The sequence below is a fragment of the Perognathus longimembris genome, chromosome 8 (assembly GCF_023159225.1).
Source record: "Perognathus longimembris pacificus isolate PPM17 chromosome 8, ASM2315922v1, whole genome shotgun sequence".
Taxonomy (NCBI): domain Eukaryota; kingdom Metazoa; phylum Chordata; class Mammalia; order Rodentia; family Heteromyidae; genus Perognathus; species Perognathus longimembris.
In genome coordinates, this window is record NC_063168.1 from 44809240 (window position 1) to 44824792 (window position 15553).

The 15553-nt window shown below is 39.7% G+C and overlaps 2 protein-coding genes across 3 annotated transcripts in view; one reads left to right on the forward strand and one right to left on the reverse strand.

Annotated features, from left to right (window-relative positions):
* The window catches only part of Lhcgr (luteinizing hormone/choriogonadotropin receptor), a 61297-nt gene extending 52737 nt beyond the window's left edge, over nt 1–8560 (forward strand). The window contains exon 11 of the mRNA XM_048352219.1: nt 7356–8560. Coding sequence (XP_048208176.1) covers nt 7356–8496 — 1141 coding nt within the window. The 3' untranslated portion in view covers nt 8497–8560. The remainder of the gene's footprint in view (nt 1–7355) is intronic.
* Nucleotides 8561–15278: 6718 nt separating this feature from the next.
* The window catches only part of Gtf2a1l (general transcription factor IIA subunit 1 like), a 52795-nt gene continuing 52520 nt past the window's right edge, over nt 15279–15553 (reverse strand). For both annotated transcript variants that reach the window (XM_048352965.1, XM_048352964.1), the window contains one exon: nt 15279–15477. In XM_048352965.1, the coding sequence (XP_048208922.1) occupies nt 15370–15477 (108 nt within the window). In that variant the 3' untranslated portion in view covers nt 15279–15369. The remainder of the gene's footprint in view (nt 15478–15553) is intronic.

Below are 15553 nucleotides of genomic sequence, written 5' to 3' on the forward strand. Positions count from 1 at the left end.
CAAACTTGTTATCTCCTCCCTCATTCTTTTCCCGCCTTCCCCGTCCCCAACTCCCTCCCCCCCAGAGTTGTACAGTTGGTTTATAGCATATTGTCTTCTAAGTATTGCTGTCAGTGCAACTATTTTCTTTTGCTATGTGTCTTGGCTAGGGGAAATGTTTGTAAAGGTATCTTTTAAATAGTTTAAAATGGGAATGTCATTCTTTGTAAGTGGCAGCTAGTTGGACAACTGTCTCAACTGTTTAATAAAAAAAAAAGCAAAGCAAAACAAAAGCCTCTTTTGGCTTTTTGTTCACTCTATAAAGACATTAAGTGCTCAAAATTTGGAGTTTAATTTACAGGCATGTCAGTAAAGATTGGTCGAAATGATGCCTTCATATGTAGGAATTTTCAGTAGCCATACAATCAACAGTCCACAAAGATTAAATTGTTGCAGACATAGCTTCCATAAGTAGCTATTTCAATTCAAAAAGACTTAGGCCTCCCTGACCACTGTGCTCCTGAGCCTAAAGGTAATCTTAATACCATCACTCCCATCCACCACATGGAAGCTACATTTCTATTCTACTGACTGATTTTTTAACAGTTTTCCTACTTTAAATGCGGACTACCTTGGCATTTCACTTCCTTTCCACTGGAAAAGAGCACGCCTCAAAAGACAAGCCCAGTGTCCCTATATCCCTATGCCACATTCACTGAGCTTGAGAAATTCTATTATTCCTCCTAGGTGCCCTTAAGACTACAAAAAGAAGATTCCACTCTAACATACCTTGTCACTGTCCTGTCTGTCTGTCTCTCTCTCTCTCTTTCTCTCTCTCTCTCTCTGTCTGTCTCTCTCTCCATCTTTCTCTCTATTATACAGAGGTGGCAGGGGATTATAGGAGAAGGACCTAGGACTTTGGGATTCCTCAGAGTTAGATAGGAATCCGTGGCACACTGTAACCCAGGGTGCAATACTTACTCTCTTCGAAGGGTAACCATTCTGGACAAGCATTATCCATTTTGCAGCTCCTTTTCCTCATCAGTAAAGAATAGCAGAAATATCCCCTGGCTTTCAGGGCCATGAGTGTGGAGGGAGTTGCTAGTGTACAACAGCACATGGGGTGATGTTCTGCTTCTTCTCTGCCTTTTCTTTCACTGGGGTCTGCCACTATCTGCCCCCAGTATTCTTTTTCCCACCTTTCCTCCTGTTCCATATCAGTTCCCTTCCACAAAAATTTTGTGCAACCATGTGGCTTTCTACTCATCCATAGGAACCCAATTCAGGGTAGAGTCAGTGGCAGCAGCCAGGGCAGTTTGAGGAGAAGAAACTGTAACCCAGCCTTTCCAAGTGAGTGGACAACTTTCAGTGTTAAGCTAACACTGCTATAAAACAAATCCCTTAAAACTTAGCATCCCCCTAACACTACCCCCTAGACCAATACATAATGTAAGATAGATGGAGCCCTGTGAAAATATTTTTATGCTAAAGCCCCTAACTTCCACTTCCCATCAGAGAACCATTTTGAGTCCCTGGAGTTTAGAACTTCTAAAGTTGGCCAAACCTTACCTGTTTTTCCCAAGGTAACATGATATTTTCACTGCTTTGGCTGTCCTCAGAGGCCTCCTAAAAATCCCCCTGTCTTCTCTTCCCTTTGTAATTGTAATTGTGGAGCGGCTGCTTCTGTTTCCTCTGACTCCACATTAGTAAGCCTGGTGAGTCCATTCACACTCCCTGTCTCAGCTTACCCTCCAGTGCTAAAGACAACTCCTTCATGCTGGGCTTTGTCAATAGGCATGGCACTGCTCTCAGGAACATCCCAGAACACAAATGTAGGTAGCAGCAGGTGGGTTTTTGGTCTGTAGACAAATAATCAAGGAAAACAATTTCCAAACACATGCCTGGTAGATTAAAGAAGAGCAAAAGATGCAAGGAAGGAAGGGAGAGGGAACATGGTTGGCCTCTTATTTAAATTTATTCCAAAACAATGGTAGAGATTTTAGAAGTTTAAATGAGTGCCTCAAGAAGTTGAAGTTGGCCTGGGAATATGGCCTAGTGGCAAGAAAAAAAAAAAAGTTGAAGTTGCTTTGATAAGGAAAATGGAGTAAAAGAAATCAGGGCAGCAATAGTTAGAACCTTTTTTTTTTTTTTTTTTTTTTTTTGCCAGTCCTGGGGCTTGAACTCAGGGTCTGAGCACTGTTCTTGGCTTCTTTTTGCTCAAGGCTAGCACTCTGCCAACTTGAGCCACAGCGCCACTTCTGGCCTTTTTTATATATGTGTGGTTCTGAGGAATCGAACCTAGGGCTTCATGTATACGAGGCAAGCACTCTTGCCATTAGGCCATATTCCCAGCCCAAGTTAGAACTTTTTTGTTTGTGGATATGCTGCCATAGTCTGGCTGAGAGCCTTTGGACACCTTTCTTCTTGCATATTGGTTTCCTTACTAATAAAATGAGGGATCAATCAGATGGTTTATTGAGAGCCTAGTGCTTAAAAAAATGTATTTTTAATAGATCTTTATAACTATCTTCTCTCTTTGGAAATTCAAAATACATAATTGTATTGATATCTGTGAATAGAAAGACCAACAATTGTGCTTCCTCAAAGAGATCTAATAATAAAACAGTGGGATTCATATACAGTCCTCTGTATATAATAGCAGATCTTCTCCAAATCCAAACTGGCTTCTATGCTACTATTACATCTTTTTGGAGGACTGGGGGGACTTTTTGGACTTCTGGGTGGGTGAGAGAGGTATTGTTCTATTTGAGATTTTTTATTATTATTAATTTATTTATTGTCAAAGTGATGTACAGAGAGGTTACAGTTTCATACACAAGGCAGTGAGTACATTTCTTACCGAACTTGTTATCTTCCCCCCTCCCCCACCAAGTTGTACAGTTGGATAATAGCATATTGTCTGGTAAATATTGCTGTTGCGTTAGTTTGCCCACCTTTTATCCTTTGTCTCTCCATTTTGATGTTCCCCTTCCATTCCCTCATTCTGATAAACGTATATACAATACCTGGGGTACCAAAATCAGTTATAGTGACATCAAGGGTAAAAGCTTGGGGAAGACATAAGAAATAGACATAATTTCACATGGTATGTTAAAAGTAACAACAATGATAAACCACTCATTTCCGTAACTTGGAGTTTATTTTTCTTAGCATTATCTTAAGTGTTCATATGTACATAACTACTGAGCTATTGTGTTCTTCTGCTAGGACTATCCTAGACATGTACTAATTATTGCCAGTGAGGGAAACCATAGCGTCTATGTTTCTTTGGGTCTGGCTCATTCACTTAGCATAATTTTTTCCAAGTCTTTCCATTTCCTTACCAAGGGGGCAATGTCATTCTTTCTGATCGAAGCATAGAATTCCATTGTGTATATGTACCATATTTCTTTCATCTACTGATAGACATCTGGGTTGATTCCACATTTTAGCAATGGTAAATTGTGCTGCGATGAACATAGTTGTGCTGGTAGTTTTAGTGTGATCTTGCTTGTAATCCTTTGGGTAAATGCCCAAAAGCAGGGTTGCTGGCTCATTGGGGAGTCCTTTTGAGGAACCGCCACACTGCTTTCCAGAGTGGTTGAACAAGTTTACACTCCCAACAACAGTGTAGTAGGGTTCCCTTTTGGCCACATCCCATCAGCATCTGTTGTTATTATTTTTCTTGATAATGGCCATTCTTACTGGGGTGAGGTGGAATCTCAATGTTGTTTTGATTTGCATTTCTTTTATGGCCAGTGATGTTGAGCACTTCTTCATGTGCTTCTTGGCCATTCTTATTTCCTTTTCAGAGAAGTCTCTCTTTAAGTCTTTAGCCCACTTATTAAGGGGGCAGTTGTTTCTTTAAGGGTTTGTTTGGGGGGAACTTAATTTTTTTTATTTCTAGCATATTTTAGATATGAGGTCCTCTGGTGTACGGACAGTGAAGGTCTTCTCCTAATCTGAGGGCTTTCTATTTATCTTGCAAGCTATGTCCTTTGCCATGCAAAAGGTCTGCAGTTTCATGCAACCCCATTTGTCCAAACTTTCTTTGATTTGTTGTGTTTCTAGGCCTTTATTAAGAAAGTTTTTACCTGTGCCGAGGAGCCCAAGTGTTTCTCCTATTTCTTCCTGCAGTGTTTTCAGGGTATCTGCTTTTACCTTGAGGTCTTTGATAAATTTGGAGTTGATTCTGGTGCAGTGATATATATGGATCTAGCTGTAGTTTGTTAGAGGTGTTTAACCAATTTTGCCAGCACCGTTTGTTGAAGAGGCTGCCCTTTTTCTATTCTATTTTTTTAGCTCCTTTATCAAAGATTAAGTGGCCATAGGTCCACAGGCTCATTTCTGGGTCTTCAGTTCTTTTCCACTGATTCTCAGGCCTGTTCTTGTACCAATACCAATCAGGTTTTATTAGTATAGCTTTGTAATAGAGTTTGAAGTTTGGTAGTGATATTCCTTCAGCACTGTTCTTCCTGCTTAGGGTTGTTTTTGCTATTCAGGGTCTTTTATTGTTCCATATGAATTTTTGGATTGCTTCCTCTATTTCATTAAAGAATGGTGTTGAGATATTGATGGGTACTGCATTGAATTTGTAGATAGTCTTTGGCAATATTGCCATTTTCACAATGTTAATCCTCCCATCTCCCATTCCAGGAGCATGGGAAGTTTTTCCATTTCCTTAGTTCTGGTGTAATTTCCTTTCCCAGGTTTTTACAGTTTTCATCATAGAGGTCTTTCCCTTCTTTGGTTAAGGTTATTCATATTTTTTTAGGCCCTTGCAAAAGGAATTGCTTTCCTGACTTCAGCCTCAGTCTTCCCATTGTTGGCATACAGAAAAGCCATTGATTTTTGAGGATTTTTTTAATATCTATCCTGCTGCTTTGCCAAAGTTTTGGATTAGCTCAAATAACTTGGGAGTAGAGTCTATGGAGTTCTTTACATACAGGATCATGTCATCTGCAAAGAGAGAGAGTGTTAGTTCATCTTTCCCTATTTGGATCCCCTTTATATCTGCCTCTTGCCTTATTGCTCTGGCTAGGAATTATAGTACTATGTTGAAGAGGAGTGGAGAGTGGATATCCTTGTCTTGCTCCTGATTTTAAAGGAAATGGCTTTAACTTTTCACCATTAAGTATAATGCTAGTTGTAGGTTTGTCATGCATAGCTTTTATTATATTCAGGAATGTTCCCTGGATTCCTAGTTTCTCCAAAGCTTTCATCATAAATGGGTGTTGGATTTTGTCAAATGCCTTTTCCAAATCTATAGAAATAATCATGTGATTCTTGTCCTTGCTCCTACTGATGTGGTGAATTATGTTAATTGACTTGCATATATTAAACCAGCTTTGCATCACAGCACATAAGTTTTTTGATGACTTGTTGGTCGATTGGCCAGAATTTTGTTAAGAAGTTGTGCATCGATGTTCATCAAAGAAATAGGTCTATAATTCTTTCTTTGATAAGTCCTGCCTGGTTTTGGGATACAGGTTATGCTGACTTCATAAAATGAGTTTGGTAGTGAACTTTCACTTTCAATTTCATTGAAGAGTTTGAGTATTGGTGTGAGTTCTGCATAATTTTGTTTTATAATCTGTGCTTTCCTGTCAGTGTTGTAATCCTCAAATTTATTTTTGCACCCACCCAATTAATTGCATACATACTTACTAATACAGTTCATGAGGTTAATTCTCATTGGGAAAATGAGAATTGGGAGAGTTGGGAAAAATGTTGTAAATGTGAGGAGATACTATGGTGAAATACATATTTATAATGGCCTTGACAGAAAATTATGCCTTTTCCTCAGCTCTCAATGTTATATTAGCAGAGTATAAGCAAAGAAAAAATTGCTTTGTGTGTTATATTCTCATTGTCTCTGAATCCTATCAGTTCGTTCCAGAGCCAGAATCATCTTGCTTTATATTGATTTACTCCATAAATATTCATTGAATCAACACTATGAGCCAAACCTGTGCTAAGCACTATGGTTTCAGAAATAAGACCTTGTCCCTGGTCTTCAAGGAACTAAGAGACTGCTAAACAAACAGACATTCATTATCAGTTAACTGCACCATGCTTTGAAAACTGCATTGGTACTAAGTCAGCTCTAGCTGAGAAAATAATAAATTCCTTGAGGAGTAACATCAAGAAAGGCTTCATGAGAGACTCCTCTCAGAATGGTGGAGAATTCACAGGAGAGATGAGCAGAAGAACAAATTTTTAAGATAAGGAGGCAAAACCAAGAACAAGTAGGGCCTTTGGTGTTTGGTTTAGATCTTTTGGGTTTTTTTTTTCCAGAGCTGAGAACTGAACTCAGGGCCTTGTACTTGCCAGGCAAGTGCTCTTCTGCTCAGCTAAATCCCCAATTTTATGCCATTGTCAGTGAGCCCTGGGTAGGCCAGAATCGGGAGAGGGCTCACAATGGAAAAGGATGTGGAAGAAAAATAATGAACCCACATAAAAGGAACAAAGGTCAACTTAGGAAGTAGCAGTGGGTTGAAAGTAAAGTGACTGTTCACCATCTTTGCCTCCTGTGTCAAGAGTATCTATTTTTGTTATTTCTTCCTGTTGTCCCTTGCTCCTAGGTTTCTAGTAATATGTTCTTGGTTTCTCTTTAGCACTTGGGCTATTCTATTATCCAGGGACGTGAGTGCAAACTAGTCCATCAGTAGCTGCTGATTCTATAATCCTTCAAATTGCATTTCTGTGCTATGAAAAACAGCTTGGTACCAATTTGTTTAACAACTAAATGAGACAAATTGCTAAGAAAGTGCCAAGAAGGATTCTTTCTAGCCAGTAGATAGTACGACTCTAAATTTGTTTTCCAAAGAAACCATTGTAGAAACAGTTTGGCTAAGTCTTTGCATTAAGGCATTTAATAGATATGCATTATACATTCTAAACAGCTTTTGTTCCTTCTTTAAGGAATTCCACCAAATCAGATAATTTGGCAAATAAATGTAAAGACAAGGCTATGGTAGCTTTGTTCATTCTCTTGCTCCCTTTATTGCTTTTGCTCTATCTAAAAGCACACTGAGAAGTTGGATGCTGTTGGTTCATGCCTATAATCCTAACCACTCAGGAGGCTGATTTCTAATTGTAATTTAAAGCCAGATGGGGCAAAAAGTCCAGGAGACTCTTATCTCCAACTAACCAGAAAAATGCCAGAAGTGGAGGTATGGGCTTCAGTGATAGAGGACCAGCCTTGAGTGGGAAAGCCAAAGGAGAGCTATAATCCTGAGTTCAAGACTCAGTACTAGTACAGAAAAAGAAAGAAAGAAAAGGAAAAAAAAAAACCCACTAAGATTATTCTTGAATTACATTCTCAGAATCCTAGAAAAACCTCTTAACACAACAGGCCAATGTTCTTCTTCCAGTTACTCTGCCATCTTTGCTGAGGGCGAACCGAGTGGCTGGGACTATGACTATGGTTTCTGCTCTCCCAAGACCCTCCGCTGTGCACCCGAACCAGATGCTTTTAATCCCTGTGAAGACATCATGGGCTATGAGTTCCTCCGGGTCCTGATCTGGCTGATTAATATCCTAGCTATCATGGGAAATGTGACTGTCCTCTTTGTCCTCCTCACAAGTCGTTATAAACTGACTGTCCCCCGCTTTCTTATGTGCAACCTGTCCTTTGCAGACTTTTGTATGGGACTTTATCTACTGCTCATTGCCTCTGTTGATTCCCAGACCAAAGGCCAGTACTATAACCATGCCATTGATTGGCAGACTGGAAGTGGGTGCAGTGCCGCTGGCTTTTTCACAGTATTTGCAAGTGAACTTTCTGTCTACACCCTTACCATCATCACCCTAGAAAGATGGCATACCATCACCTATGCTGTTCAGCTGGACCAAAAGCTGCGACTGAGACACGCCATCCCAATCATGCTTGGAGGATGGCTCTTTTCCACTCTGATTGCAGGGTTGCCTCTTGTGGGTGTCAGCAACTACATGAAGGTCAGTATTTGCCTCCCCATGGATGTAGAAACCACGGTCTCCCAAGTCTACATACTAACCATCCTCATACTCAATGTTGTAGCCTTCATCATCGTTTGTGCTTGCTACATTAAAATTTATTTTGCCGTTCAAAATCCAGACCTGAGGGCCACCCACAAAGATACAAAGATTGCTAAGAAAATGGCAATCCTTATCTTCACTGACTTCACCTGCATGGCACCTATCTCCTTTTTTGCCATCTCAGCTGCTTTCAAAGTGCCCCTCATCACAGTCACCAACTCCAAAGTTCTACTGGTTCTTTTTTATCCTGTCAATTCTTGTGCCAATCCATTTCTGTATGCAATTTTCACAAAGGCATTCCAAAGAGATTTCTTTCTGCTGCTGAGCAAATTGGGCTGCTGTAAGCATCGGGCTGAACTTTATAGAAGGAAAGAATTTTCTGCTTATGCCTCCAACTGCAAGAATGGTCCCACAGCATCAAACAAGGCTTCTTCTGCTACCTTAAAACTGACCCCACTGCACTGTCAATATTCAGTTGTCCTAGACAAGACTTGCTGACAAGAGAGTCAACTATTATAGAAGTAACTGCATTATTGAATTCTAAATTTATTGAAGCTGCAAAACAAATTACCTGAACCAGTAGTTTTAACCTAAGTACTTGGTTTTAGGAAATTATTTATTCTTTAATACATGAGGCAAGATACTTTTAACTTAGTTCACTGTGTGGCTCATAACCAGTGCCAGTAATAAGAACCCTCTCTCATGGATACATGATGACATAAATTTCTGAAGATGAGATTGCTTAAAAAAAAAATTTTTTTTTTTTTTTTTTTGGCCAGTCCTGGGGCTTAGACTCAGGGCCTGAGCACTGTCCCTGGCTTTTTTTTTTTTTTTTTTTTTTTTTTTTTTTGCTCAAGGCTAGCACTCTGCCACTTGAGCCACAGCGCCACTTCTGGCCATTTTCCGTATATGTGGTGCTGGGGAATCGAACCCAGGGCCTCATGTATATGAGGCAGGCACTCTTGCCACTAGGCCATATCCCCAGCCCCTTAAAAATTTTTTATAAGAATTTTGAGAGTACTTTTTGTTGAATCTAATATTAAGAAAAATTAAGGTTACATTTTCATGTCTTTGATTTTTCTTTTTTCTAGTTTTTATCATATTCTACAAAAAATATTAGCTCATAACAGAGAGGAATTTTATTTTATTTTTTTATTTTATTTTATTTTCGGTCATGGGGATTAAACTCAGGGCCTGAGCACTGTCCCTGAACTCTTTTGCTCAAGGCTAGTGCTCTACCACTTTGAGCCACAGCTCTACTTCCAGTTTTCTGGTGGTTAATTGGAAATAAGTCTTAAGGGACTTTCTTGCCCAGGTTGGTTCTGAACCTCAATCCTCCCATCTCAGCCTCCTGAGTAGGTAGGATTATAGGCGTGACCCACCAGCACATGGCTCAGATTGGAAATTTTAAGTGCTCTTTTTATCCTCAAATAGCTTGAGGAATACCCTCAAGACATGTGCTATGCAATCTGGTAGCCACTGGCTATGGGTGGCCAAATTCAATAAAACAAAACCTTGTAGCTTCTTAGTCCACTAGTTTGTACATGTGACTAGTAATTGCCATGTAGGACAGTACAAACACTTCCATTGCTGTAGAGTTCTATTTGGCATCACTGTTATAAACACATATGTCTATCTCCCACATGATCTATACATACCTGCCTGCACAAGCTGCATTCTTCAAAATCTAAAGCTCTAATAGTACATTCACCCTGTTTGGTGTTTCTCCTCTAAAGAGCAATAAAATATTAAACTGTAGATGATATACTCATGTGTAGGAACCCTGTCTCTGTCTATTTCATTTCCCCATTTCCTTTCTCTGGGTCTTGGCAATAATATATATCAAATGTGCCCAACTCGTTTGAAGTTATAAACTCTATTTAAAAAAATTCTAGGACCCTATATTTTCAGGTCAAAAAAATGTTCAAATATTTTTGTTTCTTTTTTTTTTTTTTTTGCCAGTCCTGGGGCTTGGACTCAGGGCCTGAGCACTGTCCCTGGCTTCTTTTTGCTCAAGACTAGCACTCCACCACTTGAGCCACAGCGCCCCTTCTGGCCATTTTTTGTATATGTGGTGCTGGGGAATTGAACCCAGGGCTTCATGCATATGAGGCAAGCACTCTTTGCCACTAGACCAAATCCCCAGCCCTCAAATATTTTTAAAGAGTTTTTTCTACCCATTGTCCATTAGTGAAGAGCATTTAATATTTTCTTGGAAGTATCTTTGTGTATGAGTGCCAGTACTGGGGCATGAACTTCACTCTAGGTTGGCACTCTACCACTTACGTTACAGCTCCATTGCCAGGTTTTTGCCAGTTAATTGGAAATAAGAAACTCATGGGGCTGGGGATATGGCCTAGTTGCAAGAGCGCTTGCCTCTTATACATGAAGCCCTCGGTTTGATTCCCCAGCACCACATATACAGAAAATGGCCAGAAGTGGCACTGTGGCTCAAGTGGTAGAGTGCTAGCCTTGAGCAAAAGGAAGCTAGGGACAGTGCTCAGGCCCTGAGTCCAAGGCCCAGGACTGGCAAAAAAAAAGAAAAAGAAACTCAGACTTTTTTTTCCCCCAAACTGGCTTTCAAGAGCAATCCTCAAATCTCAGCCTCCTGTGTAGCTAGGCTTATAGACCTGAGCCACCAGCATCAAGCTGAAGTATTTTTACCTGTCAGAATTGGCTATTGAGGAAAACAAAACTATGGTTCAAACTGCAGTGTTTTGTTTGCTCCTTTTAACAGTAATTTTTTATTAAAAGCTCATTATATGCCTAACATCTTGGTAACTATGTTATGTAATTTTTTTTTTTTTTTTTGGCCAGTCCTGGGCCTTGGACTCAGGGCCTGAGCACTGTCCCTGGCTTCTTCCCGCTCAAGGCTAGCACTCTGCCACTTGAGTCACAGCACCACTTCTGGCCATTTTCTGTATATGTGGTGCTAGGGAATTGAACCCAGGGCCTCATGTATACGAGGCAAGCGCTCTTGCCACTAGGCCATATCCCCAGCCCCGTATGTTATATAATTTTGTCTAGGGAATATTCACAAAATTCTATGATGTACATGTTGTTTGGTATAAGAAATGAAAGCCTACTATTATAGTTTGCCAAAGTTGCCAACCAAAATGTATAAAAGATTCAACTCAAAAGGATTCCAACTCAAAGCTTTCCTTCAAGATCCCAGCATTTTATTCACTGTTTTGCTGACTCTCATAATATAAATCAGTTATCCAATGGTTTATCATGCATTCAAATTCCTTACATTTCCCTAATGATTTATAATGAACATTTTCAAATGTTTAAAAAGGAAGTTGTGTGATCTTTGACACAAATAATAATCTTTATTTTGTACATCATAATTGACATTTTAATACAATTAGTCAGAGGTTACTGTCTCCCTCAATCCCACACCCTTCAGTCAATAAAACATACCATTTGAATTTCCTTCCAAACTAATTCTTGATTTTGTATTTCTACTATCACCCCTACATCACAGACCCCCCTCATTCCTGAATGCTCACTTTTATTCACATCCAGTCTTTCCCATGTGCACACTCTTACTACCACTGACTAATCTTCCTAAAATCCTGTTTCATTATGTGCCCACACAAAATTCCTGAGCAACTTAACAGTACCTATAAACTTAAATTTCAGCCCCCAGGCAAACATTCAGAGAGCTATAGAACACTTTCTTCATATCTACTCATTTTTGTTCCTGTTGTTTTCCTATATGAAACAAATTGCCCCATTTCTTCTCCCTAGTCATGCCCTATGCATTTCCATACTGGGACCCATACCATTCTTGCTATCTGAATAACTTATCACTTACCTATGTTCTTTTCCACCTCCCTTAAGGTCCCAGCTACAAGTCTGGCTTTCTTTATCACACTCACCTTAACCTATTCCCTCCCTAGTTAACTATTGTTAAGATATCCTCTTACATGAAATAAAGTAGGATATAACTAATCAATATATAGCCAACAATAGTCTGTCTTTAGACTTCAATTATGACTAGTAACTTTTACAAGTCCATTCTTGCTTTCCCTATGCTATGTATTATTTTTAGTGATGTACTAATCCTTTTTACTTCTTTATTTCTCCAACTGTATCTACCCTAACATCTTATACTTCATAATTGAATTGTGTGTGGTGCTGGGGATCAACCCCAGGTCTCATGCATGCTAATCAGGTGCTCCACCACTGAGCTCCATCCCTAGACCGATTAACAATTTTTAAAACTGGCTTATATTTATAACTGATATATAAGACTGCCCTTGTTAGAAACGATTCCCATATGAGACTGCTTCATAAGTAGTATGTGTGTTCTTATTCGCTACAATACCTCAGAACTTAATGAATTTGTTTTTCTGTCTTGTATTTTTTCACCATTCTTGATATTCACACTGGATACCAGTCTTGGAATAACTCATTTAAACATACAAAGTAACTTTAAAAATATGTTAGTATTTATTCTTCATTTAGTACATTTGTTTAAAAAGTGGGAGGGGGCCTTGGCTTTGGCTTTCTCAAAAACATATTAAGTCCACACATAAATTAAGGATCTCTTACTAAGATTTTTATAAATGTGCTCATATGTTTACTGTATTTTTAAAGATATGGAGCATAATGGTATTCAGACACCAATGAGACTATCGTGACTTTTTCCCCTGATGATAAAATGTGCACACAAAAGGATGGATATAATAGTATTTGTATTGTTCTATTTTTAAAAACATGACTAAAGGGGCTGGGGATATGGCCTAGTGGCAAGAGTGCTTGCCTCTTATACATGAGGCCCTGGGTTTGATTCCCCAGCACCACATATACAGAAAATGGCCAGAAGGGGCGCTGTGGCTCAAGTGGCAGAGTGCTAGCCTTGAGCAAGAAGAAGCCAGGGACAGTGCTCAGGCCCTGAGTCCAAGCCCAGGACTGGCCAAAAAAAAAAAAAAAAAAAAAGACTAAGTGAGATTTTAAAGTTCACTAAGAAAGAAAGTGAAAGGACTTTGAGAAACAACTATTACTACCTCCTCCAGGTACTTCCCCCAGGTACCTTAAACCTCATTTCCCAGGTAAGTGCATCTCTTCAATAAGCCAAGGCCTTCATTTATACTAAGTGTTGCCTAGTACATGTACAGAGTGACTAGACAAAACTGGGAAGGAGAAAATAGGAAGACTAGGAACTATACTCCTCAGCTCTGAATAAGGTACATTTCAGAGTCAGACATAGTAAGGTGGCTTTCCATCTAGGAAAGAGAAATGCCACTGTAAAGCAATAACCATGGAAAAAACCCACAGCTCCCAAGAATTATCAAGAATGAGAGAAGGGGGCTGGGGATATGGCCTAGTGGCAAGAGTGCCTGCCTCGGATACACGAGGCCCTAGGTTCGATTCCCCAGCACCACATATACAGAAAACGACCAGAAGCGGCGCTGTGGCTCAAGTGGCAGAGTGCTAGCCTTGAGCGGGAAGAAGCCAGGGACAGTGTTCAGGCCCTGAGTCCAAGGCCCGGGACTGGCCAAAAAAAAAAAAAAAAAAAAAGAATGAGAGAAGGATCTAGAGTAGCAGTGGTGGTACAGAAAGACCATCACTGGGAAGATAAAGAGGATATAGCTGAGGACATAGGTGGGGGTCCAACCCACTCACTAGTACTATCTGAATCCTTACATGGTGGACAACTTTAGGCAAAAGGCAATACCCCACCCCTCCAAGGTCCAGAAGAGATTCATCTAGATTGTGAAAAGATATGCAGAAAGCTGAGCCCTTGTGTAGGAAAGAATAACTGTCTAAATAAATCAAACTCTTCATGTAAATAAAGCTGCTTTCCAAAGAGAAATGGGGACTCTGCCCCAGTCCTAGTAAATTTTTAGGCTGCTCTTGTAAATCAGTACCCACTCATCTTTTGGTCTTTTGTGCCAGTTATGATCCCAAAGAACACCATTCAGGGCTGAAGCTAAGGACTCCTAGACCTACAGCCCTTAATTGTTAAGAGGAGTAAAGAAACTGCCCCGGGACTGAACATTACTAAGGGAGAAAGTATTATAATTAATCTGCTTCTCATTTTATTGTCGCAGTAAAAATGAGGTATATTTGTGTTTTATGAGGTTTTCTATTTCTCTTCTGATTTGAAAGACAGTATTCCAAACCTCCTTACTCAACTGATAACTGCCTGGCCAAATAAGAAGGAAGGACAAGGAGGAGGAAGAGGAGAGAGGAGGGTAGGGGAAAGACTAGGGACTGACCCCGAGGCAAACACTTTACCTCTTGCTCAAGAAATCATCTTCTCTTGGTTTTTGCTTTAGAAAACTTAAATTAGAAGGGGGTGGGGTCCTCTGTTGCAGGAGAGAAGGAAAAACAGATACTGCCTTACATGAGAACAAGTTTACAAAAGGTTATTCCACTATAATATTTTTTAAATGGAAAAGAAGTTAAATCCTACCACAATTAGGGAAAGGACAGATGTCTCAAGTTCCAAGAAGTGGCACAAAATTCTAATCTAATCCCTTACAACTCCCTAAGAATACCAAATAAAATTAGAGAGACTCACCTTTAGCTCAAAGATTCTGGGCTCAACAGATATTGTCTTGTTTAAATAAGAGAATATACATCTGCTTTCTAGGGATCCTCTGGGCTTACGTAGTACTATTGCCAGTAATCCACTTAGGCTCAGAAAAGCTTTGTTGAATGATGATTCCCCACACACACATACACACACACCTCACTGAAAACACTCTCCAGGACTTTTATGTAACATAACATAGTCAGTGACAGGTGGAAGAAATGCTGCCCTTAGCCTAATAATGGATAGCTGATACTGATTTTATAAGAAGGAGCATTGGAATCTTAAATTGTGGCTTCAAAGAATAAGACAGCCAGGAGTGTGTGCCTCAAATCTGTAATCCTAGCCCCTTAGGAGGCTGAGATGAGAAGATCTCAGTTCAAAGCCAGCCTAGGCAGAACAGTCTATGAGATTTTTATCTCTAATTAATCACCAAAAAGCAGGAAGTGGAGCTATGGCTCAAGTGGTAGAGTGCTAGCCTTCAGCACAAAAGCTCATGGACAGTGCCCAGGTCTTGAGTTGAAGCCCCAGAACTGCTCTCCCCACCCCCCACCCACACCCCAAAAAAGAAAGAAAAGAAAACAACATGACATTTCATCATGTTCTGCAACACTCAATGCAAATGTGATTTATAATAGAACAGAAAAGAAATATGCAATTGTATATTGTATCTGCATCTGAATTGTAACTTTATTTAATTATACATAATGAACTTAGAATTTGAGCGGCTCAGTGATGGATGATATTTAAAATAAAAATGCTTCACAATATGCAATGAGCCCCCAACTGATGATTACAAAATAAAGGTAGTGAGCTGCTAAGGTTTACCACTCTGCATCACCAATGGCTTTTGCAAATACATAGTCTCTCCCTCCAAAACACATAACACCATCTTTCAAATAGAATTTCCATCTGTTCTTGCTTCGATGAATCTGGGAAAGGAAGAAAATAATCTACATTAATTATGTTTAGAAGTTAAGGGATGATGACCCTGAATGTAAATTCTTT